At 40.5% G+C, this 24,587-nt stretch overlaps 1 protein-coding gene across 1 annotated transcript in view; it reads left to right on the top strand.

Moving 5' to 3' along the window:
- The first annotated feature begins 783 nt into the window (after nucleotides 1–783).
- ITPRID1 (ITPR interacting domain containing 1) overlaps nucleotides 784–24,587 on the top strand; it is a 36,595-nt gene continuing 12,791 nt past the window's right edge. Inside the window, exons 1-4 of the mRNA XM_040549135.1 lie at nucleotides 784–849; nucleotides 1,446–1,648; nucleotides 7,873–8,465; nucleotides 10,669–10,723. Of these exons, the coding sequence (XP_040405069.1) occupies nucleotides 794–849; nucleotides 1,446–1,648; nucleotides 7,873–8,465; nucleotides 10,669–10,723 (907 nt within the window). The 5' untranslated portion in view covers nucleotides 784–793. The remainder of the gene's footprint in view (nucleotides 850–1,445; nucleotides 1,649–7,872; nucleotides 8,466–10,668; nucleotides 10,724–24,587) is intronic.

A 24,587-nucleotide genomic window follows, 5' to 3' on the forward strand; every position in this document is an offset into this window, starting at 1 on the left:
ATTTTGACAAAAGTAGGAATTTTATCTAGTGAGTTTTTTCCTTCCTCAAATTGATAACAACAGTCTTAGTTCAAAAATCTGGATATTGCTTGTGGTTTGTTGAAGATGTAAACTGAGGGATAACCTGCAATGAGAAAAAATGGATCAATGTTTCCTCTGTATATAAACGTTTGCTACTGATCTTGATAGGTACGTGTAGGTAAAATTTAGCTTGGGTCTAACAAAAGCATGCCATCGTTCCTGTTAAGAAAGATAGCTATGCCAGAGAATGTTCCTTTTGCAATGAGCACGTTCTCAAAAACAGATATTTCTCTGCAAGATTACCGGATACAAACACAATGGGAAGCTAAGTAAAGAATTGTTCTCAGATGCCACTCCTGCTGCTCCAGCTCATTGTGCCTTGTCTCTCCAAAACTTTGTTAAGAGTAATTGCATCTCTTATAGTAGGTGACTAGAGAAACCATGCTCCCTAAAGGTTCCCAAAAGATTCACCATCTGTCAAAAGTGAGCCATTCTGCCACCTTTATAATTAGCATTTACTGGTACCTCACACCTACGTTCTCACACCTACTGTAACATACTGTTCTTGAGAATAAGCGTATTGCCACGCTCCCATGCCGACTCTTCTTTTAAGGCATTGCTATTATGTATCATTATAAACCAAGACAAAATGCAAATGTTTACTGTAGGAAAAAATCATAATGACATCCCAGAGGAGCACATGAGTAAACACTTTTCATTGTTGATTTTTTTTCCAACCAGATCCCTGCAAGAGTTTTCAGAAAGTCTGGTTATGTCAAGATGCAACAGTCTCAGCTCTGCCCACTCTGTCACAGGTGCGCCACAGAGGTTAGTCGTTTCCATGTATTTCCAGCTAAGAATAGGCGGAATTAGCCCATTTAGTGATCAACGGATATGAGTACAATTTTGAGCATGCACTTTCAAGTTTTAGTTCATAAAAAACATCTCATCATTTATTTTAACAAGATCAAAATGACCTTCTTAGTAACAAGTGTCTGATCTCAAATGCATTTGTACCAGTAAAACAAACAAAACAGACAAAACAACAACAACAAACTCACCTGAAACTGCAGTGTGCTTTGAATTCATTGGAAGATAAAAAGCTACAAGGTCTTATGACAGCTGCAGCATCTTACCTGTATTGTGTCTTGAAAGAAATTATCCCACAGAGCTGTAAACCTACTCTTTTTATTAACGTTCTTCTTGCTTAGCTCTCTAGATACCATGCCACCAAATACCTCTGGGGGAAGAAACCTGTGTTACTTGTAGCATTGTGACTGAAAATGACTACTTTCACTTAAGCAGCAATCTCCACAAGAGGGGAGAAGGGAAGAGAATTATTTAACAAAAACAAGTCTAATAGTTGCTGAAAGAAAAGTGGTACCAAGACAGTAGTATAAATAATCCTGATGTTTTCACCACAGCATCACTGAATGGCTGGCACTCTGGGAAAAGGATCCAGTGGAGATTCTTCTTGATTTGGGGTTTGGTACAGAAGAACCTGATGTCTGCACTAAAATCCCTCCTCGGTTCCTCAGTGGTGCTTCTGTGGCAAAAGGGATCAACATCCGTGTCTTTTTGGAAGCTCAAAAGCAGCGGATGGATATTGAGCAGCCAAACCTATATGGTAAGCATTGACATTTTGGCAAAAGGCAGAATTTCGGCCAGGAGGTAAAACAAACAGCATGGGGACTAAGAGGGTAGAGAAGAAGAGGCTTATGAGAGAAAATGCATGAAAAAGGGACACATATTCAGGAGACATCAAGAATCCTCATGCACCCCTGCGGAGCAATAACAATTCCCAACGTGGGTGAAATACAGTTTAGCTCTCTTCAGCTGTGGGCTGTGATTTATCTGCTGGAGCTAGCTGCCAGTGTGTGGCATTTTAAAACATAACCACCAGCAGAACGGAACATGGCTCTGTTGCCTCAGCCGCTTCACCAGCAGCACACTCACATGTCTCTGCCATCAGTTGTGGTTTAAACCAACACTCAGGATCTTGAATTCAGCCAGGCCAGATGTGGGCTCGCATTCCTTTTTCCCTTCTGTGGGAGCAGGACCCCCTCCCGTCACAAGGGCTGCCAAAGCTTGTGTATCAGACCCACAAATCTCTAGCTAGAACCTAACAATTTTGTGGTTCAAATGTGCCCTAAGATATAGATGAGGATCTTATTTTAAGCACAATAAAATTGCACCATTTAAAGCATGCAGTCTTGATTTTTATTCGTTTTAGATGGTTTTAGTTCTCATTTTGTGTATTTAGCAGTTGAGAAACGAATCCAAGGTCCTCACCCTGAAGATATATCTGCATTAAAATAGCATTGTTAATTCTCTAGTATATCGCCCATCTGAAAAGTCCAATTTTGACATCATTTCCCCTCATGTTTGCTGCACAGGATAGCCAGATGGCTCTTGAAATCTTCTGTTTACTTAAGATGCTCAGCGAAGCAAGATCTCTTGCATAGTCCGTGCATTCCCATTTAAAATTACAGTAAAGAAGCAGTATGGATGGAAAAAGAATTGAAACAAATGTCAGAGCATCATGGAAAATGTGTTTTTCCCCCCTCTCTCTTTTTTTATAGCAAGCCCCATGCACACATTTCAATATTTACAGCAAACTGACACATCAAACAGGTTTCTCAGCTCTCACTCTTTCTTTCTCTAACTCCTGAAAGAGAGAGAGAGGAATGGAGATCATCTGTATGAGTAGATGGTGGATGAAGATCTCAGGGAAGAAGGTATAGAGCTTAGAGTCAATAAGAGAAAAAAGCTTCCAAGGGAAGGAGTTTGCACAGTGAAGGCAAGCAGTGGTAAGCCACAGTGTGAATTTAATGACTAGTCTTGCAGTAGTTCTCAATGGGAGCACGCTTAGTACACTTAGTGGCTTATCTGTATGGGGGAGTTACTGTGAAGTTAATTAAGGTCTGAATTTCTATTTTAGTGGGTGCAATGTCCATCAGAACATATTATCTTGCTTTTGACAGGTTGGGAGGGGGTTTTCACACCCTTCAGAGATGCTTACCTCTTCTTTCTTCACTGACTCTACATGTTTCCTTATATGTGGTGATTAACCTCATAAACCTTGCATCAAATTATAGGCATTTAGCTGAAGCACAGTCTCAAGGATCTTAATCACCAGAGTCTCTCCATCTCTATAGTGAGTGGAGAGAGTCAGGCACCTCACATCATCCAGCCACTATTTCAAACACCTCTCAGAACAAGCCAGTCTAAGTGACCATGTAGGGAATCTAGCACAAGTACCTTCCTACAACGGGTGTCCCAGGAGAAGACTTCCTGCTAATAGGAATGAACCTGGCTTAGTGTACAAAATCATGAGGAATATCCTCAAATGGACTTTCAAGGCATTTGCTTGCAAACTGTTCTTTCTAATCTTGCCAACCTTAGGTTGTCCAATAATTTTGCAGTGAGGTGTATAGCAAGAAGGAGGGGTGGAAAATTCACGTTTAATAGCTTTGAAAATAGATTGCACTTACAGAGTGGGATCTGATCCACCTGCCTTCAACGCTAATGCTGCACCTACATTTTCAGACACCTGATGCGCCAACTCTTCTAAGGCAGAAGCCCTGTAATGGCATTAAAGAAGATAGGTGATTTTGAAGGCCTCCAGAAGAAGACACAGAAAAAGATCCTCCTCTGTAAATCAAGTAGAAAGTTCGGGTCTAGCGATGTTTCATGGCATTTACGTTTTCAAAAACCTTTTAGGGAACCTCATACCCTTTACTGTTGGAAGACTGTCTCACCAGGGAATGAAAGAAATGAAAGTGCCAAAATGAGACAGACTGCATACCATCTCTAGAGACTTCAAGGCTGTATTAAACCACTGTTCCCAAAAACATGCTGGATCAATTCAGTTGTTGTCACCCCATTTGGCTTATAATCACCAAACCATTTCAATGCAAATAGCCTGAATTGCTCTCATTTTTCTGCAGAAAGTGTTTAGTTTGGGTTAGTGAATGCCTGAGAGATTATCTCGTTGTCAGTTTACTTTCTCTTTTTCTCTGAAAAGCAGAGAAAGTTAACTGATTTAGTATGACGTGTTAGTCTGAGAAAGCGACCGATGGGGAGGATAATAGATAGTATGGGTGACAACAAACCTGGAGGGGAAAAAGAAGGGGAGGAACCTGAGAGGGACCGATGACTTTCATAGCAATGATCTCTCCACTTTAATATTTCCTTCATTTCCTAGTGCAATCCTTTTCTTTCTGTTTGCCTCTTCCCTGCTTGTGACAAAAATAGTTTTCTAGAGCTGCTCCATTGTTGATCTGACCTTTTAAAATGCATGGGGATTGTTATAGAGTTATTTGTTAATTGTCTCCTTGCTTGGTGCTGATTCTTCGGCGTTGTCAGAGAGAGTTTTTGAAGGGTTCAGTTCACAAAAATAAGATGCATTTTCAAAAACGTCAGTCACCCTTTTGGTAGCTCAGATCCAAAAGAAAAGCTTATCTCCATCACTCACTGGTGAAAATTTTACTGACGTCATCAGAAGTAACATTTGATTTCCTAACTGGTGGAATAAAGTCACTTGAGAATCAGAAGTTACATTAAGTAAAAAATAATGATGCTTCTGACTGTGTTGTTCCAAAAAATGTTTCAAAACTTCAGGTTTATGAACATTTTAGTTTCAAAGTGTTGAAATGTTTAAATCTGACAATTAAAAAAAAAAAAGTACCACTTTTCTATACTGTGGTATCTAAATCTACTTTTTTTTTTTTTTTTTTTTTTTTCCCCCCCTAGGAGTTTTTCACTTATTTCATAGAATCATAGAAGGGTTTGTAAGGAACCTTAAAGATCACCCAGTTCCAACCCCTCTGCCATGGGCAGGGACATCTCCCACTAGATCAGGTGGCCAAAGACCATCCAACCTGGTCTTGAACACCTCCAGGGATGGGGAATCCACAGCTTCCCTGGGCAACATGTTCTAGTGCCTTACCTTCCTCACTGTGAAGAATTTCTTCCTTACATCTAATTTAAACCTACTTTTTTTTTTTTTTTTGGTTTAAAACTGTTACCCCTTGTCTTATCACTACACTCTCTGATAAAGAGTCTTTTGCTATCTTCCTGTAGGTCCCTTTAGGTACTGGAACGCTGCTATAAGGTCTCCCTGGAGCCTTCTCTCCTCCACGCTAAATAACCCCTACCTCTTCAGAGGGAGAAGGTTACAACCTCCTTCAGCTTGCTAGCTACACTTCTTTTAATGCAGTTCAGCACACACTTGGCTTTCTGGGCTGCAAGCACTCATTGCTGACTCATGTTTAGCTTTGCATCCACTAGCACCCGCAAGTGCTAGTGCCAGTGCAGAGAGAGACTGCAGGGCTGCTCTTTATTAACCTGTCACCCAGCCTGTGCTCAGGTTTGGGATTACCTTGACCTGGGTGTCTCAGCTGCTGCAAGCACCTCACTGAAGGAGTTGTTCAAGTCTCACTCTCCTCTGTGGTGTGTGTATTAAGCAGACACTATTTTCCATGACATACGGTTGTCCTGTGACAACCACAGTTGAGCAGTTGTGCTAGGCAGGATGTGCACACATCACTAGATATATATCAGACAGTAAACCCATCCCTAGAAGAGAAATTAAATGTAAATTGCTAAATACATTCTTTGAGCTACAGCTTTGGTTCAAGCAATGGCAGTATTGCCAAGGCTCACAAAGAAACAATCTGAAAAAGGAAAATATTTTAACATATGACAAGTAGAAAACGCTGAAATTTCATTTTGATTTTTCTTGAAGAAAAACATCAATTTCAGATATATCTTTTTTTTTTTTTTTAAACCACTGAAATTTTTGATTTTTTTTTTCCAAATTCTGCAGTTTGCTCTGAGGGGAAAAAAAAAAAAAAAAAAAGTTGACCAAAAAGTTCTTAGTGGCTCTGGAAACACTGTGTTCCTTCATTCCTCTGTGAGCCTGTTGAAGACTTTCCAAATCTTTTATGCAGATAACTGTGTCAGCCTATGTAATACCGGATTTAGGGAAAGAGGAACAAAACTGTGAGCTTCTCCTCCTAAATTCTAAAATGGTAGATTATAAATTCATTAGAATTGCTCTGAAAGATATAGATTCAGCTGAAGATTCATTGATCTTGTTCATGGCAAAGCCATTTGCTGATTCTTCTGAAGTTTCTAGTGAAAATGTTACAGTTACATCACAGTTACACAGTTACATCCTTCGGTATTTCATATGTGGTGCAGATTGAGAGCATTTTACAGCAGGCTCAAGAAACTGAAGTGTTCATATCAGCCTCTTGCCTATTTGAGGTGTGCTCCTTCGGGAGCACCCTTAGAAACCAAAGCAACAGCTTGCCTGGAAAGAAATAGTCCACAAAGCAAAGCTGTCCCTGACATAATTTCTTCATGACATTGCACATGAGTGAGGGGATTTTGTTGTTGTTGTTCATTTATCATTTTGCTCATTGTTTGATTTGTTCCTTAGGTGTCACAATCTCTTATATATAATTTATCAAAGCTAAACAGTGTGTAAAAACTATTTCAAATTGCAGCAGTTTTGGTTCTTTTTCAAATCAGAACGTCTGGACTGCTCTTCCACTGTCATTCAAAGGAGATTAGCACTTGGCATTTTTATGGCCTGACGTAGTGGGAGCCAGATAAAATACTGAGGCTACAATGGCTTTGCATGGAGAGCATGTGGTAGCACAGTAGATGTACAAAACCAGAAATGATTTACTGTGACTTTCCAAACTTACGCAAATGTAAACTATCTAAAATTGTATACTAATAGATCAGTAACTCCTTTAAAAAGCATCAGGTGACACTTTTGACCATGTCATAAAAAGTGTCAGCAATGGCAATATCTTCCAGTGTTAAAAATCAGACAATATCTGGGAAAAAAAAATAATATTCTTGAGATATGGTTACTATTAGGAATTATACATCATTGTATTGGTCCCTGATGCAGAGGACTGACTCAGATCCATGTTAAATATCCCCATGTTGTCTAATTGTTGGTGAGGCAGCATTACCAGCAGCCTGCATGCAGTAAATCTGGCTGCTCTCTAAGAGAAATGGCAGCCAAGAATGTTAGCATTTTGCCATCTACTGTCCTCAATGAATCTCTCAAGGAAGTAGAAGTCCTGGTGACATATTCATTGCCTCAGGTCGGGTGCTGACATAATGCACAAGCAAATGTGTTTAATTTCTTTGTATAAATAACTCGATAGTGTTGTAGAGATGGATATGTCCAAGATCCCTTAAGGAAAACATCATTCACTTCTTTTTAAATGTTATGCTATGGAAAAAGTGATGCAGAAATTACAAAAGCTTGGTACAATGAAAATAAATGGTAACCTCTATACAATATCCTCTATGAGTTTCTGGGGGATAAGAGTTTTGCTTTGTGCTGTTCTGAAATCAAGGACATAGCATGTATTATCAATTTTTATCAGTATATATTTATTAGGATATATACATTTTTCAGTTATCTGGACAGGAGCCAGCTGTAAATATTTAAGATCAGATTTTAATAACCTTATCACATGAATTTTAATAAGTTCTCAAATATGGCACTTGAGTCTGGTCCAGCCAGCTGGAGAATTTTAGGCTGGATTCTGTAACCTTTATTCACACAGCATTCAGCTGTACTTGACCCAATGATTTCAACACTGTGTAAGTTTTTGTCTGATATAAAGAACTGTGGAGTGAAATGTATATAGCCTGAATGGATCTTCTGGAAGCAAATGGAAAACTTTAACCAATTTTGAGTCAGGTACTTTGTATGTTTCTTGGCAGTGAGGGGTTTGAATAATCATTGTACCTGATTATTTGTTTTGAATTATATTTTTTAATAACTATGTTACCTTCCCTTCTGCCAAACTTAAGGATGTTTTCGACAACTGGAAGTACTTGACCACGTCACTAGTGCCCTCTCGTCTTTGCTGACTAATGTGAATACCCAACAGACCATGGACCAGGACACTGGCAGGGTTGAGACTGACCTCCTGGGTGCTGCGAAGACCAGAGCTGTGGTCACACAAGCGAAAAGGAGAAGAATAGGCCAGCTCCTGAGACGGGCTTCTCGGCAGACAGCGCTACTGAAACAGGGCTCGCTGGCACCTGGGGAAGTCCATCTGCCTGGCATGAAAGAGCAGCCTCCCCCTTGTGCAGATACTGCTGAGAGGGGAACAATCCAGGCGGGATTTTCTGCGCACGTTACCTTGGGTTCTTTGGCCCAGGAGCAAACCTCCAGAGACAAAGGTTCCTCGGCATACCCAGTATCGCAGTGTCCACCAGCTCTGCCGGGGAAAACCTGGGCTTCATCACATTTAGTGACTAAACAGCCCCACCTTTCTTCTGCATGTGAGGTGCCTGCCAAAGACAGGCCAAGAAGAGAGACACATTTGCTTCTGGCCCACACACTCAAAAAAGCAGCAGGCCTACACTGCAAGCCTCCAGACTCATTTGAAATGGAAGAGGTGAGGTAGATTTTTGTGTATGGCATGCTAGCAATGTCTCCCTACCCATATTTATTGTATAAGTTTGGATTCTTTTTTCAGGATGGAAGCTAGAGTAAATTACTTCAAACACCATGCTGTAGCATTATGGGGAAAAACAGTGGGATTTATACTGCTCATTGGGGTTTTGATTATTTTAAATTGTCTTTGTGTTGGGATACTGTCAAAGAAGTTGGCACTGAAGTTACTGAGGTAAGATTCATTCAACCAGTATGACAGTGTAAGATGCCAATATGTTTTATGCAACGCTAGTTTTTTTGTGTGTCTGTGTGTGTTTTATAGAAGGAAGTTGCAGGAACACTAATACATATGGTAAAGGATATTTTTACAGATCCAGTCATTAATCAGGTTTTTTTTTTTTCTTTTTTCCCTGTGTTCATGTTCTGGTGTGCTCTTTCAGAATGTTTCATCACAAAATTAGCCTTGGTTTTATAGCAGTGTTTGAAATATTTTATCATTCCGTAAGCTAAGCATCCTAAAAACAGACTAACTCAGAACAACAGCTTGTTCTCATATCTGCTGTCTGCAAAGTCCAGGATGCACAGCTATCTATATGTTTTAGCAACAGTGGGTTGTCAGTGGAGTTCTGCATGAAGTAGCGGAGACCAGGATACTTGCCAGTCCCTTTCTTACACCTAGAATTGTGTCAGCAGCAGTTTTTCTGGCCACACAACTGCAGAAAAAAGGCTACAGTAGGATAATCTCCAATCATACAGACTCACTGGGATGCTGACAAGAATGCTCTTCCCTTTCCATCCATCCATCCATCCATCCATCCACCCATCCACCCATTCATCCATCCTTTCCAGCCATCCTTCAAGAGTGAGGAAAAGGAAGGGGTCTTACAACTCCTCTGTAAGAAGCAAAGAAATAAGGAGAAAACAGACAGTTGGCCCCCTGAAAAATTAGGGAACTTGGGAAGGAAGGAAGGAACAGCAAATGGCTGGAAAAGGTCGGGGGCGTAAAAAAAGTTTTCCAGTTCTGAAAGTATTGGAAAAGGTCAGGTTAAGGTGGTGGCATTCTTCCTGAGGAAAGGATATTTATCATTTCAAGTCCCTTCCAAGGGTATTTTTCTGTGAAAGGTTTGGTGCAGCCTTTATATCTGCAGAACTGATTCAAGAGTCAGAGCAAGGGCCTGATTATTAGTTTTGATAGGGAAGAAGGTTTCTCCCAGAGATCTCCAGCACAGCAAATTTATAGTCCCAAAGTAGCCCATATATCTTTGTGAAGTACTTATCATGCTGGACTTGCAGCTCTGTGACTAGAGGTTCACGCAAAAGTGAAAACATTGACAGGGCAGTGAATGCAGATGATAGCGTACTCCTCAGTTTGACGTCTAAGACAATTTTATGAATGTTATAAGTTCAAATTAGACTGGGTATACACTGTTTAACTTCTGGGTATTCTCTACCACATCATTAAAAAAACTAAGGCTGTAAGAACCATATACTAACTAAAAGCATTGGGCCACCTAGCTCATTAGTCTGGCAATGGCCAGTAGCAGATGTCTAGGGAAGAGAATAAGAAACAGAGGGGTATCGAGTGATTCTTCCCTTTCTGGCCTTTGACAAAGAGGGATTTAGAGATGTCTTGAGCTGCAGACTGCATCTAACCCACACCTAGCATGCATGTGTATGCATTACTTTTGTGTAATGGGTCCCTTTTTCCATAAGGATTTTTCTGAAGGAGGATTATGCAGTATCATGACACGGTGTTCCCATTGATACCATGAAAAAGACAAATAGATCTTAATTCCTAGAGGAAAAAAGAAATCTGACCTTACATACACTCTACATAAAATCTTTGGCAAGATTTTGCCTCCATATGGCTACATTTCCTTGGGTTTCTTCTACTAAGTCATAAATTTTTCTAGGGAATTTTCTCTGAGGCTGTTCAGACAAGATTGTTAGTGTATTTACAGGTTAGGAACATGCATGTATTGATTACCTGAGGAAGGCGTGGGAAGCTTCAGAGACTAGAGCCTACTTTATGTCAAGAACATTTGTATATATATGTATTTTTAAAGGAAACAACCAAAAAAATAACCATCTGAAAGACTTAATGTTTTCACTTTGAAATGTCTAGATATTTTTTATTCCAGCCCCCTCCCTGTCCCTGGCAATAATCATCACCATAGATAAGAATTTTTCCTCTTCCTTTTCAGATTCAGAGCTTTGACGATGAAATTCCATGTGGAAATGCTCCTGACACCACTTCAGGTGAGTGTTAAGAAACAGACATTTTGCCAGATTTGTTTTTAAAGTGGTGTTCCCATGTAGTTGCTTCTAAAGCTTCTAAGAATATGTTTTTCCACTCCGCTCCTATCACCTCTGGCATTGGATGCATTATTCTAGACATAACAATCTAGCATGGCCAGTCTAGACCTGATAAATGACAGGCCTGTAAAATGTACTCACCTTGTCAGGGAAGACACAGAGCATACACCTGAAGAGAGTACTTCATATGCACAGCTCTGAGGGTTTGGGGTCTCCACCTGATGCTTTAAGCAAACCTCTCTGCTCTTACCAGTGACACCAAAGCTTCACTCCCACTCAGGGACTCATTTGCCAGATCTGAATGACCCGGTATCTGTCAGATCTCAGATCCTAGGATCTTAGGAAATAAGTCAACAGGGAGGTTGGAGTTATCAGCTCTGCAACCACTCTGTATGCAGTTCAACCAAGGCTATGCAACCAGGACGTTCTGGTGGCAGCATGGCCTCTAGTCCATCATCTGAGTCCCCTTTATCACATAGACTCTCATCACATGAGCAGACATAGCATTGAATCATGTTAGGAAATAGCTGTTTGACTAGTATATGAAAGGATTAAACACAAAGCTGTTAGACCAGATGTTATACTGTCATCTGGGGCAATATGAGCTTGGATCCTGAGAAGCATTTTCTGGCAGGGGTGGTGGTACTGGAGAAGACGGCTGTTCAGCCTCCAGAGCAGGGAGCATTTGGCCTTGCTCTATAGTAACCCTTGCTAACCAGTGCTTAGAACAGGACTATTACATTTATTATTTTATTTTTTTAGTGGAAAAGAAATTTTGTATGAAAGAAGAAATAAATACCAAGAATCAGACAACAAGGGACAAAGGTGAAAGCCTGGTGAGCCCTCAACTTTTGAGGACTGTGTTATATCACTTTTGAAGAGCTGGCACAAATAATTAAGCAACCCAGCTTCATACACAGATATCTAAAAAAAATTCAGATATCCACTGGAGCTGATCATTCATGGATGCCATTGGCTGGAGCGACAGCTGGATGTACAGGAGTGAGCCTTTTGAAGCTAGTGGCATAAGTCCCACTAACTTCAATTAGGCCAGCAATTTCATTAAAGTGTGTGGGGTTTTCTTGGTAATTGGTAGAGCTGAGTAAATATGATGGAGTATATAATGAATCCTTTGGATGACAGGGGGTTATTTTTTATTTTCAATGTTCTGTTGTTGTTGTTGTGGTTTGTTTGTTTGTTTTGTAATAGATTGCATACCTATGGCACATCTTCTGGCAGGGTTGTATGTGTTCAGTCTATCACTGCGTGACTCCAATGAAGGGACTTAATGTCAGGTCCTTGATGCAATGCAGGCTCTGTGATTTGTCACCTGAGTTACATGACGTTGTTTTGATTTTGTTTTCTGATGGGTGTCTTGATCTTTATGAACAAAGGCAAGCCTCATACCAGTGCTCATAGCAGTATCTGTGCAAAGAATAGCAGTTCCCCAGGACATGTGCAATGAAAAACACCATTTGGCCAAACATTCATTGAGAAATGAACAAAAGAGAATGTGGACATATCCTGATGGGAAAAAAAATCAAAATGTGATATCATTCTTACAAATGTTTTTTTCCTTTCTTTGCCCAGCTGTAAAAATGACTGTGCTATTTAATGATAGAGGCATTAGTTAAAGGATTTTGGAAATTAAATAGGTATATTAATCATGATGTAAGGAAAAAAAAAAGATAACTGAGTAGTCTTTTAAGTCATAGGAATAAGCATGTACTTGGTAGTAATTTCATAACAGAGAGTGCAGAAAGTAATAATTTGTTTCTAATTCCGGTACGACTGTCCTCCAATTAAATGATCAATATATTATACAAGTAAACTGCACTTATGTACGATTTATGCCTTCATAGCACCACAATACTATTTTAGACTTTTTTTTTTTAAACACTGGAATCTCTCTTCCTCTGTTGTTTTAGAGTTACTGATGCTTGGCCTAAATTTAAAGACCAATTTCAGTCTTTTTTTATGGGCTTTATTTGTATTCTCTCTCTTTTTCCCACTGCTCTTAAATGGCATGCGTATTCCATACCCATGGGATTCTTACTACAACTTCAATTTGCTGCGTACCACAAAAGCAGTCTAAAAATTGCCGATTATGAATGCAGTATTGTTAGTAGTGAATAATACCTGGACCTTACAAAGATTCCTACCAAATCAGCAGAATTTGTGTCAGACTGATAATCAGGGGTCCTCAAAGAAGGAGACAGTAGGGAACAGGGTCCAGGTTCCATTGGTAGCCTATGCAAGGAAAACCTCAGCTCCCAGGAGAGCATGTCTGAAATTAGATTTGGACTGTAAATCCTTTGGGGCATAGGTTGCCTCTTTTACAAAGCTCATGCAGTGCCTGATACCATAAGAGGCCACTCTCATTTGGTTGTGGGCTCTGTTGGAAAGGGTTATGAGAGCAGCGATGAAGATGGGAGAGCCTGGCAGGACCCTGCTGAAATGGGATCTCACCTAAGCAGAGAAGTGTGAGGTGCCCACTATGAGAAGAAATAGAGAGAGATAGGAACAGACTGCTTTGCCTAGATGGAGCATATTAGAGCCGGGTGACTTATGGAAGTGCTTGTCCCAGTGGTATTGTCCCTTGGCTCTGTAGCCTGGCCTCAATTTTAGTCCAATTGCTTAATTTTCTACACGCCCCATGAAAGCCAATTCCCTGGCTGCTGTGTGTCTTCTTTATATTTCTCCATAATGTAGATTCTGGCTGTTTAACTGCAGTAGGCTTTATGATAAGGCTTTTTTTCCTTCTCTCTTGGCAGAACGCTGAGACTTAATTTTAAAAGACGCTCAAACCCCCCAAACATCCCTGAATGACTTACAGGGAAAGCAGAGTGTTTTCTAGCTCTGTTTTAAAAAATATTACAATCTTTTTTATTAGGCAATTTTATCATTGTTATAAATAAGTAATTGTACTGGGGAGAAGGGATAATCCTTATTTAATTAAATTCATCTATACTCCCAGGTTGGCAGCAACCAGACATATGTGAGACTAATACCCACAGCCTGCCTGTATGCATGTGCAATTAAAAATTCACTCTACAGTAGCACTGGCAGTTTAGTGTTGCTTTTGGCATTTACAAATTCTTTTATTTTGTGACTTTTTTTTACCATACACATATGCTGGAGCAGATGTTGCTTATTTGTTGTTTATTCAAATCTGTAGGCTCTGGCAGCTAACTCCATTGTTCTGTAATGAAGCTTTATTCACTGTCCTGTATTAGGACCCAGCAAATGCATGACAGGCAGAGTTAGCTCTCAGCAGGAACTACAGTTATTGTCCTTACTTATTGGCTGTTTATATTCTAAAGCTCACAGTTGAGAAAGCTGGCTGGGCAGGGTAAGGGGCTGGGGATGCTGCGTGCAGAGGAAAATTACTTGACTCCACTCACTGTATCTTTGCCCTGATGAGGTGCAGGCTTGCATGTAAACTCATCTGTTGCAGGGATTTCACATTCAGCACTTGAAAAATAGAGCTGTTTTCCCCCCTCCATCCCCTTTTCTGCCTTGTTCCACCCCCCACCCCTGCTGCTCCTTCCTTTTTCAATTAGCCTTTGTAAAGCACTGGGTTTAACTAAAGGATGTTTCAGCGTTTTTCACCCCTGTTAACTCAGCACGTGCCTGAAAATTCATTAGCAGCCACATCTATGAGGGAGGTATCAGAAGCCGGTGTTACTTGGGGGTGCCTTGTAGGCACCCGCTCCCCCTTGCTTCTTATTTACTTCCCTCTCCCTCTGCGGGGATGGCCACATGCCCAAGAGGCAAGAATTCCTGTGTAGTGCTGACCCGAGTGGACATGCTGCTCCTGGGAGCTCGAGTGCCAACAGAAAGGCATTAGCCTGCTGGAAAAGCCCTTGGTAGCCCAAGAGGCAATCAATCAGGGAAGTAACCACCTCCATCTGGCTCCCTGTGACATGGTAGCTCGCTACTGAAGCATTCGTGATTCATCTTGTCCCAACGAGTGGTGCCAGGGATTGCATACACCCAGTTTTTGCAGCAGCTGGGAATGTTCTAGCTTCCCTGCACGCTGAGCTAACGCGTTAGCTCCTGTGACTTATCAAGTGGCAATTCTTTCAATTATCACACCTTCACTCCTCCTACTCACCGGCTCCTCTTATGGTTTGGCACCATGGGAATATTCACAGAATGCAATTGGCATTTCTTGTAATTGACAGAGTGCCAAGAACGTGAATCCTGTTTGTTATTCGTTATCCATTGTAATGTCTTCCTGCAATTGAAGGAGTAATGTCTTCAAAAGTGCAAGAAGAAAAGATGTGTATATTTCCTATGCTTCGAAGAGTATAGGATTTTTCAGGTACTTCTCTCTATTTTCAATGTAAAGAAGTGAACTGTTATTTAGAATTTCTTATTTACTGTAGTGCCTGCATCATGTTGTTTTTCTTCACTTATAACACAATGATTTTTTAGTTTTAATAACAGAATAAGGAAAGGCAAAGAGGCAGCCAAAGAGGTCGCTTGCTAAAGTGGCAGTCAAAATCTGGAACTTAAAAATTTCCTACAACTACTCTTCTGTTGGTACTGCTTGATATTTATGTTAAGATTTGCCATTAATGATCACATACAGTTTCCTCATAGGGGGTCTCCCTTCCTAAAACATGATGAGTAATAGATCCATAATACACTTCTATATGTTCATGAAGCAGTCATAGCACAGTTCATTTGAGTTAACATTACACAGATATTTTCACAGTAAAAAAAAATCTCCAGTCCTTTAAAAAAAATCCACAAAGATTTCACTAACAAGAACACTCAGAGGGTCCTGCATTTTCTACAAAAAATAAAAAGTTTTGCTTTTATTAGTGTTTTTTGTGGAAGTTGCTCCTGGATATTAATCTTTATGCATCCTGAGGAGAAGTCCTGTTTGCAACAGCTTTATCTTCTGCAGGTGACCTGGCACAAAGGAGTCATCTGCTTTCTTTAGCTGCTTTGTGTTACTTTCATTTGTTTTATGATGGTAAAATCTATATTTTTTCCATCTTCTGCATGTGAACCATTTAAAGGCCTTCTCATTCCTTCCTATTTCTTTACATTAGAGACCTATAAGGGAGATTAAGAGGAAGCTGCGTCGTTTTCATGCATTTTGTAGCCTGAAGACATCTTGAGGGGAAGTTCTGTGATCCCAGAAATAAGCAGAAACTGTCAGAAAGTAGAGGCTGAGAGAAAAGAGAAAAGGTGAAAGGCAAAGTTATAAAATTATGAATTTTCAAACCTTCCTGTATCTTCTGCCAGTACAGAAACAACCTCAGTTGCCTGATCCCCTCAAAGAAGTCCTCTCAGAGAGGCAATTCTGTTGCTCTTGAGAATACACTGGCTTCTTCACTTTGTCATGGTCTTTGACATGTGTCACTCATCTGCATATATCCAAATTCAGCAATGGATATAAAGGTGGAAACCCAGCAGGTGGTGATGCCAGTCACCAGTACAAAAAATAGATGGGCAGCAAATAAAGGAAGTCTGACAGATTTCTGAAATGGTTTTTGGGAGGTCATACCTCCTGCCAACAGTGCCAGGAGGCCCTGGCCACAGTCCTCGGGTCAAAGCAGCTGTCCCAGGAATACTGGGGATTGTATGATTTTCAGTGAGTACATTCCTAAAAGTCACTGCACATTTATAACATTTTGTTGCACATATGCGTCATAGTTTAGGTCCTGCTGCAGCAGTCTGATTCATCCTGGTGGGAAAGGATATGCACACATCGCATACTTAAGGCAGATGGCCTAGTGAAAGTTATAAAACCTGCTGTTGTTAAAACCTTGGGGGGGGGAGGGGGGGGATAAAATACCTTGGGTAACCAAGAGGATAACCGAATAGTTTGAGGGATGGATTTAGGTTAACAACCATAGCCTTTTAAACAAGAATACTTCTGAAACGAAATCCAGTTGTGCTAAAGCTGTGCTGAGGCCTTGAAAGAAGACCTTTTCTACTATTTTTTTTCTTCTGCCTTTCCTTCCTACACCCTCAACAGAGCACAGCAGGGTCAGAGCCTTGCCAGACCTCTGTGATGCTGTACTCATGGTGCCAGTTGAAAGACTGACCGCTGAACCTTAAACCTTGTTACAAAATTTGTAATTCCTACCTCATGTCCTGCTCAGGCTTCAGGGCAGGTTTGTGAGAACATACATATGCTTTTCTGATGCTCCGATATTGCTTTGCCATGGCTGTTAAAAGAGGGGGTTGATTTCCCCTTCTGTCAGTGACCCTTTTGAGAAGGGGACATTGGTGTTATTGTGGGTATATTTTTGTGCTCTAGAAAAATCAGATTTCTTTCCAGATGAGAAACATGTTTCCTATTCCATAGATCTTCTACGTACTTGTCATCTACTGACTGATACTTAGCATTTTTCCTCAGGAAAATATCACTGACACAGAGAGGCAGGCTTACTAAGCCTAACGCTCTTAGACCTCCCGAACACAAGTTTAATTGATATTACCATGGAAATAGAGCTACTATAATTGGCTGTTGACCTCTACAAAGTAATGCCCAAAAGCCAGACACGTATTCTGACCTCCCAGTTGTGTTGACCACTGCTGACCAGGCAGCAGTTGCTGGACCCTAGCAAGAACAAAGGGGCTTTTCACTCATTTTTCTCAAAGGTCTCTGTAAGGTTTGCCAGAAGCCATTCCTCCTTTTATGAGGTGCTCTCGGTTGCAGGGAGCCCTACAAGGCTCACTGCAATTGCTTATTTTTTATTCATTATCTCTGTGCAGCTGCTACTGGGAGAAGTTGTGATGTAACATGATCTACAGTGTAGGCTGATGACATTCAGCTCTACCTCTCATTTTCATCAGAAGCAGACACAACCATCACCCGTCTCTCCCGACATTTGGCAGCGGCACGAATCTGAATTAATGACAGTTGGCTGAAGCTCAGTTGAAATAAGATGGAAGTAATACTGACTCTCAAGGAAAAGTAGGAGGAGGACCTGGCAAAGTTTGAAGCTGTTTCATCAGCTGAAGGAAGATAGAAGACTATTGTCAAAGTGACTGCAATTTCAGGTTTTGACTAGATTCATCACTACGCCTGACCTCCCAGACTGCAGAAACATCATTTATCACAGATAACTGCCTACAGTGTTCTCTCTTTCCCTGTCAAATTCAGCTCTTAGATTACTCATTTATACTTTTATCATTTCTAGGGCAGTGTGTTCTTGTGTAGGACAAGCAAGAAACAATTGGAAGCTCTGAGTGGCAGGCAAGGCAGATGCCTTACTCCCAAGCGTGGCAGCTTGCAGGGGTGCATCTGCTGTTCTCAGTGACAGCGTGTGAGATTCATGATGTCATGCTGTATAACCAAACCTGACGTGACCTTTGTCCCCAGATACTTTAAATACTTTAAAGGGGGTTTCCAGACTCAGGAACCAAATTGTACTAGAGGTATTCTTAAAAAGGGCAAAGTTGGAGAATTCTGAATGGTGAAACCCTGCCACTGAAGTCCACAGACATCAGTTCTGATCTCCTCTGGGGAGGCAAAGGATAATTCACTGGTGCTAGGCAGATAATTATATCCTTTTCAGTGATTCAAAAAGTAGTGAGCACACTACTTCCTTTGTCTATATTCATCTATGATTTGGGTAGGAAGGACAGGAAATAAGTGTTTTTGTTTTTTTAATATATATACATATATTTTTTTTTTCTTTAACAAGCAGCTTAACAGAATATTATCAGCTAATTCAATTCTTCTACAAAGCTTCTTTCCACACATGAGCTATGGACAACCTGTAATGCGAGCAAGCGAAAGAGCCAGACAACCCACCCACCAGCCCCATGCATTTCACAATGGAGTATATTTATACCTGCTGTCACGGTGCTGACTGTAGGGTACAGCAGACGTACTGAAGCTAGTTTTAAGTCAGTGAATATGTCCACCGGTTTTAAAGCACGTTAGTATGTGGCTTAGGTATCAGTGATTGTCTAGCTACAGGATCAGAGAGCCAAGTGTGTCCTCTCACCCAACTTCTGCGACAGGTTTTGCAGCCTGGGCACAGCTCCAGGCTGCTGTGCTCTGCCTGCTGGCTGTGCTGTGCCACGAGTGTGCTAGACATAACCATCCTATATGCTGAATCCTAAGCCAAAAGCTTGGCTGGAACCTGGTGCAAAACTGCTTTTTCTTCAGGTGTTTTGGAGGACAAGAATTGAAGTTGAATGTGCTGATGGTAGACGTAGAATTGCTATGCAGCTATTTCTGCCAGTGCAGTTTGCATCTTTAATGCTTCCTGACCTGGTTCCCTGAGGTGCTCGCGGCTAATATTTGGAGAGCATATAGGTCAATCTCCTCCTAAAGGATTTGGGAGCGGTGCCTTGGGCAAGGAGTAGGAGCCTGCACAGGAGGATACAAAGCACCATGTGCGCACCCCCGGTCACAGGGTGCGGGAGCATGCCTGGAGCTGGGCACATGTCTCCTGCTAATGATGGCCATGACATCCAGACCCCATGTATAAAAGAACTGCAGACTGAACATAGAGATGAATCAAAATATCTGTGGCTTTCACATGACACATGCCCTCTGCTTTTCATCTCCCCTGGCACTGTCTCACCACCTTGGGGTACAGCATATGCGTACTCTTGGCCTACGGCAGTTCCTGGCAGTTATGGGGCTGCAGGGCCTTCCCCTCTTGTTCAGAATGAGTTTGGCTTCACCCCCATGGTAAGAGATGCATACCTGAAGTCTTAAATATACCAGTGTTACCCACAATAATGGGGAGAAGATTATTGAAGATTGGGTGAGAGCAGGGGTAATGGGGTTTTGAGAAGCATTAAGAAGTTCCTCAGAGGAGCCAGATTCTGTTCGTCTCTACCAGACACAGACCCTTTTGTGCCATTTGTACACCACTTATCATCACAGCGTGGCACAATTAATAACAGATATTACCTTACATAGAGTTTTGTTATTGTTTTTAATGTACTGTAACCCAGTCACACTGTGTTAGATGATTGGCATGGAATTCCCCTTCAATTTTTTACTTCAAAGGGAGCAAGGGACAGACACGTTTAGCTATGCTTGGTTTTGAATAAGAATAGGTGCCTTTGCTGCATCTGATGCATTTTGGGGTGTATTATTTGCTTTCATATAATATGACTATTCTAGTCATAGAATATGACTATATGACTATGACTATAGAATATGACTATTCTAATAAGGTGATTTATCTTATTTCTGTTATAATGTCATTGAAAAATGAACTCTGCAAAGGATGTTGTTAAAAACTGTGGTTTATGTTGGCCTTTGGAAACAAAATTTGTGGTTTATGTGCTGCTGCCATCTGGTGATTGTTTTCCTGAAATGCTGCACAAAACAGATGTAGCTGTATAGAGAGGGATCAGTCCCACAGCACCACTATAGTTAGAAGTATTTCTATACTGATGTCCGTTACATGCAAGACAGTTGTAGAGCTGTGTATTATGTTTGGCTAGAAGATAAATAATATAAATAATCCCTCTTAACTTAGTTCACTTGTTCGTCATCCTTTCTGCAATGTGGAAAGTGAATTGGTGTTATACAGGAATAGTTAAAAAAAAAAAAAAAAAAAAAGGACAAAGAAAAGACTTTTTCTTTTGCATTTCAGGAGCAGTAAGTAAAACGCTTATGTCCATAGTCAACAGCCAATAATCAATGCAGTTGCCTGTGAGGGAGCTACTTCCAAGTAGGGAAAGACAGCATGGTTTTGCCACATACATGGGAACAGCATATGAACAGCAACATTTCTTTCCCTAAAATGCTGAAAACTGTACAAAATAATTTCTTCTGGTGCAACAAGGTTTAATGGGCTTCAGAAAATCTACTGTTCTGGGTAACAATGCCAAAAAAATGGTTCTTTGTGGCTTATGTGAAATATATATTTTCATTGGAGTTTTAGTGGCCAGTAGCAGGAGAGGGGAGTAAGCTGCAGCAATTCTCCCATCACAAGACAGGACCATCTGTAACTGCCGTGCAGTTGACATATTCCTCTAGCACACAGCCAGCTCTTACTGCAACGTCCTTTTTTGTAATGCTATAGACAGGGCAGTGCTGTTAAGGGTAACATACAGACCTACAATTCCCAGAGCAGGAGGGATAGTGTGTCCAAATGGGAAGGATATTTGTAGGTACCCAAAATAAACCCATTTCTGTTTTGAAAGTATTGTTCAAAAATGTATTTCTGAAACGCTTTTTGTCCTGTAAGACAGAAACAATTCATTTTATCTATTTTTTTATTTATTATTATTTATTTATTTATTTATTGCAATATTTTGGAGAATCAGAGCCATCACATCTTTCACCTGCTTCTGCTAGAGCTGTAGAGCTGTGCAGCTTTGGTGCCTTTGGTATTTGATGTCTGTGTTTGAGAAGCAAAACACAGAACATAAGAAAACATCTGTTCAGTTCTGGCACTTCCATGGACATGGTGTGACTTTCATTCATTCTATCTCTTGCTTCAGTGGTACTTCCATTCTACTGTTGTTGAACTAAACTATTGTTGAACTGAAGTGTTTTTCAAGCCCCAATCAGCAAGGTATTTGTGTGTGCACTAAACTCTGGGTGTGGGAACGTTATGCATAGATTTAAGCCCAAATCTAGTTTTCTTGCTGAATTTAACATGACCATTTAAGTTGTAATGATGCTAGTGCCTTGAGAGTTTCACGTGAGAGATTGCATACTGTCTTTGCTTATATAGCTAAGTGAAAAATTTAGACTAAGCCTTTCAGGCTTTTTTTACTTTCATGAGATATCTGACTACATTGTGGCTCCTCTGCACTGTTTAGTCCCGTGTATATAACAGATAGTTTTAGAAATGCTTAACTACATCAAGGTCCTGCAACTTTTAAATAACTACAAAAAAAAAAAAAAAAGGCATTGCTAGGCTGCAATTGGCCATTTTGTTATTTCCTATGACAGGATGAGCAGTCCAGATTTTAATTTGTGAATTTAAAATTCAAATTTGCACAAATGCTCTTGCCTTTGAAATTTTTGTGCCTGTGCTTCCCCAAATACTCAAATGAGGTAGAAAACAAACACTGGAGTACACTGATCCATGTTAATGTGATTCACTACACATACAAAAAATATAGTATGATTTACAAGCAATGCAGAAGTTCTCATGGCATCTTTTCATGTTGTGAGTATTCTCCAGGCTGGAAACTAGAAAGAGGTTGTGTTGTTTGCAGCCAACTCCACATAAAACCAGCTGCAGAGTCTTCAGAGGAACCCAGAACTGCACTCCAGCACTTATTTTTTTACTAATTAGGGAATATTCTTTCATTAGTGGTAAACCTAGAAGCCCGGTAGGTTCAGAAAGATCCTGCATGGAAGGCTGGTGAATACAGAAGCCACTGTATCTGCATGCCAATAAGGGGAGAGAGAAAGTCTCTTAATGAAATTGGATTGATCAAGTAAATGGTTGGAAAGCTGTGGGACCTTTGAGGTTTGGAAGGCATGTATTTTCTTATGTGGTACAAAATGAAGTAGCAACCTGATTAGTAAGTTCCTCTAACCTATTTTTATTTAAAATTCAGGCGGAACAGAAATGGAAGGCAGGAGCTAAACTATCCCAGTTCAATTAGCACAGAAAGGCGAAGAGCCAAGGTTTTCCTCACCAAGGTCTTCAGGGGCAATTCTCAGGTTTCCTCTTTCCAGCATAGCCAGATGTATTCTCCGCACAGGGCCCAGAGTTGTAATTTTTATCTCATAGTTGAATACTGGTCTGCGTCTCTACTTCTCCTCCAAACATACTTTATCTTTCCTTTGTGTGATGCTCTGCATGTATTTGCAGAATCTCTACAGGTTTGGGTGTCTCCACACACTAAGAGAACTGAGTGGAACTACATGAATAATGGATATTTTGGTTCACTGGATGAACCAAATGATTGGGGAAAAATGTGGTTTAAGTAGACTGGAATTAAAAACATGTTTTGCTTAATGTTCAGGTGATTTAACCCATTTTTTGCACTGTCTTTTGCACTTTGTCTTTTAAATTAAAAAATGCAGTTGCTCTCAGAAAAAAAAAAAAAAAAAGTATATTTGAAAGAGAAAGGAACATTTAAAAAATGCCAAAGTATACTATGCAAGTTTTGCTGATCCTTCCTCCTATCTTTTTGGTCAACTTGTATCCTTCCTAAAGATGCTCTTCCTGTTGCTGAAAGACTTAGTTCATTTAAAAATAAGGAATTGTTGCTTCTAAGCAGTGAGAGTTCTTTAGATGCTAGCAACAGCATACAGTCTGGATATTTTCAGAAAAGCTGATATTTAAAGGAATTTGTCCTGGGAGACCTAGCAGAAACTTGGGCTATGGCTATCCTCACCAGGTACTACAGCCTGCCGAGAAAAACTGTACTGTTACTATTGGCAAACTATTACCTTTCACAAAGAGGGAAACTCTGTTCCTTTTCAGGACAGCATTAACCACGCTCTAATTTTCAGTCTCACTTACTCCCTCCCTGCTTGGGACACAAAGTGGAAATGAAGTGATGGATGAGGACTGGGCCAATCTAAAGCACGGTTTCCCCAGTACGCAAATGCTGCCTTCCACTATGCAAATATTACTTGACTCTGGTATACAGACATTAAACCAGACATGGTTTACTTGACTCTCGTATACAGACATTAAAACTGAGCTGCCTTAATTTGAAAGGATATCATGTTTAATCTAGTTTCTACACAGCCCCAGCCTGCAGCAAGACCTGCCTTCCCAACGCGGCACTGCATCGCATTTCTCCTGGGAGCATGCTGTTCAGCTTGAAGTCTGTGTGGGAGCACTATGACAATCTTCATAGCTTTTCACCTCACCTTGAATTGGAGGACGGTATTTGTTTTCACTAAGTCTTATTTTAAATTCAGGCTTCCATGGAAATCACTGAAATTTTCACTGGCTTTGAATAAAGTGTTCCAGAGTCAGAGAAAAATCTCATCTTTTAAAAACCCCTTATCTCCACCTGCATGCATAGCTTAGATATGGCCTGGCACATTGGGTAGGATCTCACATGTCAGTGTGGGATGTAACGATTAAATTAGGTGCCTGAATGTACTTGGAAAAGATCTGCAGCACAGATCCTCAAAGACTTCACTTTATATGGATTAAATGGGGAATTTAAGTCTTTACGCTAGGAATATTAGTTAACTACACATCTAACATGTAGGTAGGTGCAAATTAGATGCCTAACTGAGATGAAGGTGATTTCACCTTTAGCGGTTTGACTGAACTGTGCTTAAGATGGTTCTCATTCAACCATAAATTTATTTTCTCTTGGAAGTTTCTATTTTGCTTACATAAAAATTGTAGAAACCGGATTCATACTCAGAATGGTCATTAGGTCCTGTTACGTAACCATTTTTAAATACAGATACAGATTTTCAGAGTGGTTTGAGCCTTGGTTTATGTATATACCTTGAATGTTATTTAGTGAGAGCCATGATAGCTGAGCACACATGACACCTACTTCCAGGGGAGTTCAGGGAGACTCGTGGAGGGCTTTCTGTAGCCTAATGGCAATGATGTTAACTATCTCTGTGGACATTTAATCCAGTCATTATGTTTCACCTTGTGCCTAAAGATCAGCCCAGAGTGCACCATCACATACCTTGGGTAGTACTCTAGCTAGTGCATGGATATATAAATGTGGCTGGACAGACTGGACGGTTGCAATACATAAACACTTTTGACTGTGTTGTTGGAACAGATGCATTGCATTTACTGTAAGTAATGGGCCAGACCTGACTACAGCCACCTGGTCTTGACTAGGTTAGAAGGTGAATTCTAACAGCACTACTCTTCCATTAAAAGTTATGCTTCTTTTTTTTAAT

Source organism: Cygnus olor, chromosome 2 (assembly GCF_009769625.2).
Source record: "Cygnus olor isolate bCygOlo1 chromosome 2, bCygOlo1.pri.v2, whole genome shotgun sequence".
NCBI lineage: Eukaryota > Metazoa > Chordata > Aves > Anseriformes > Anatidae > Cygnus > Cygnus olor.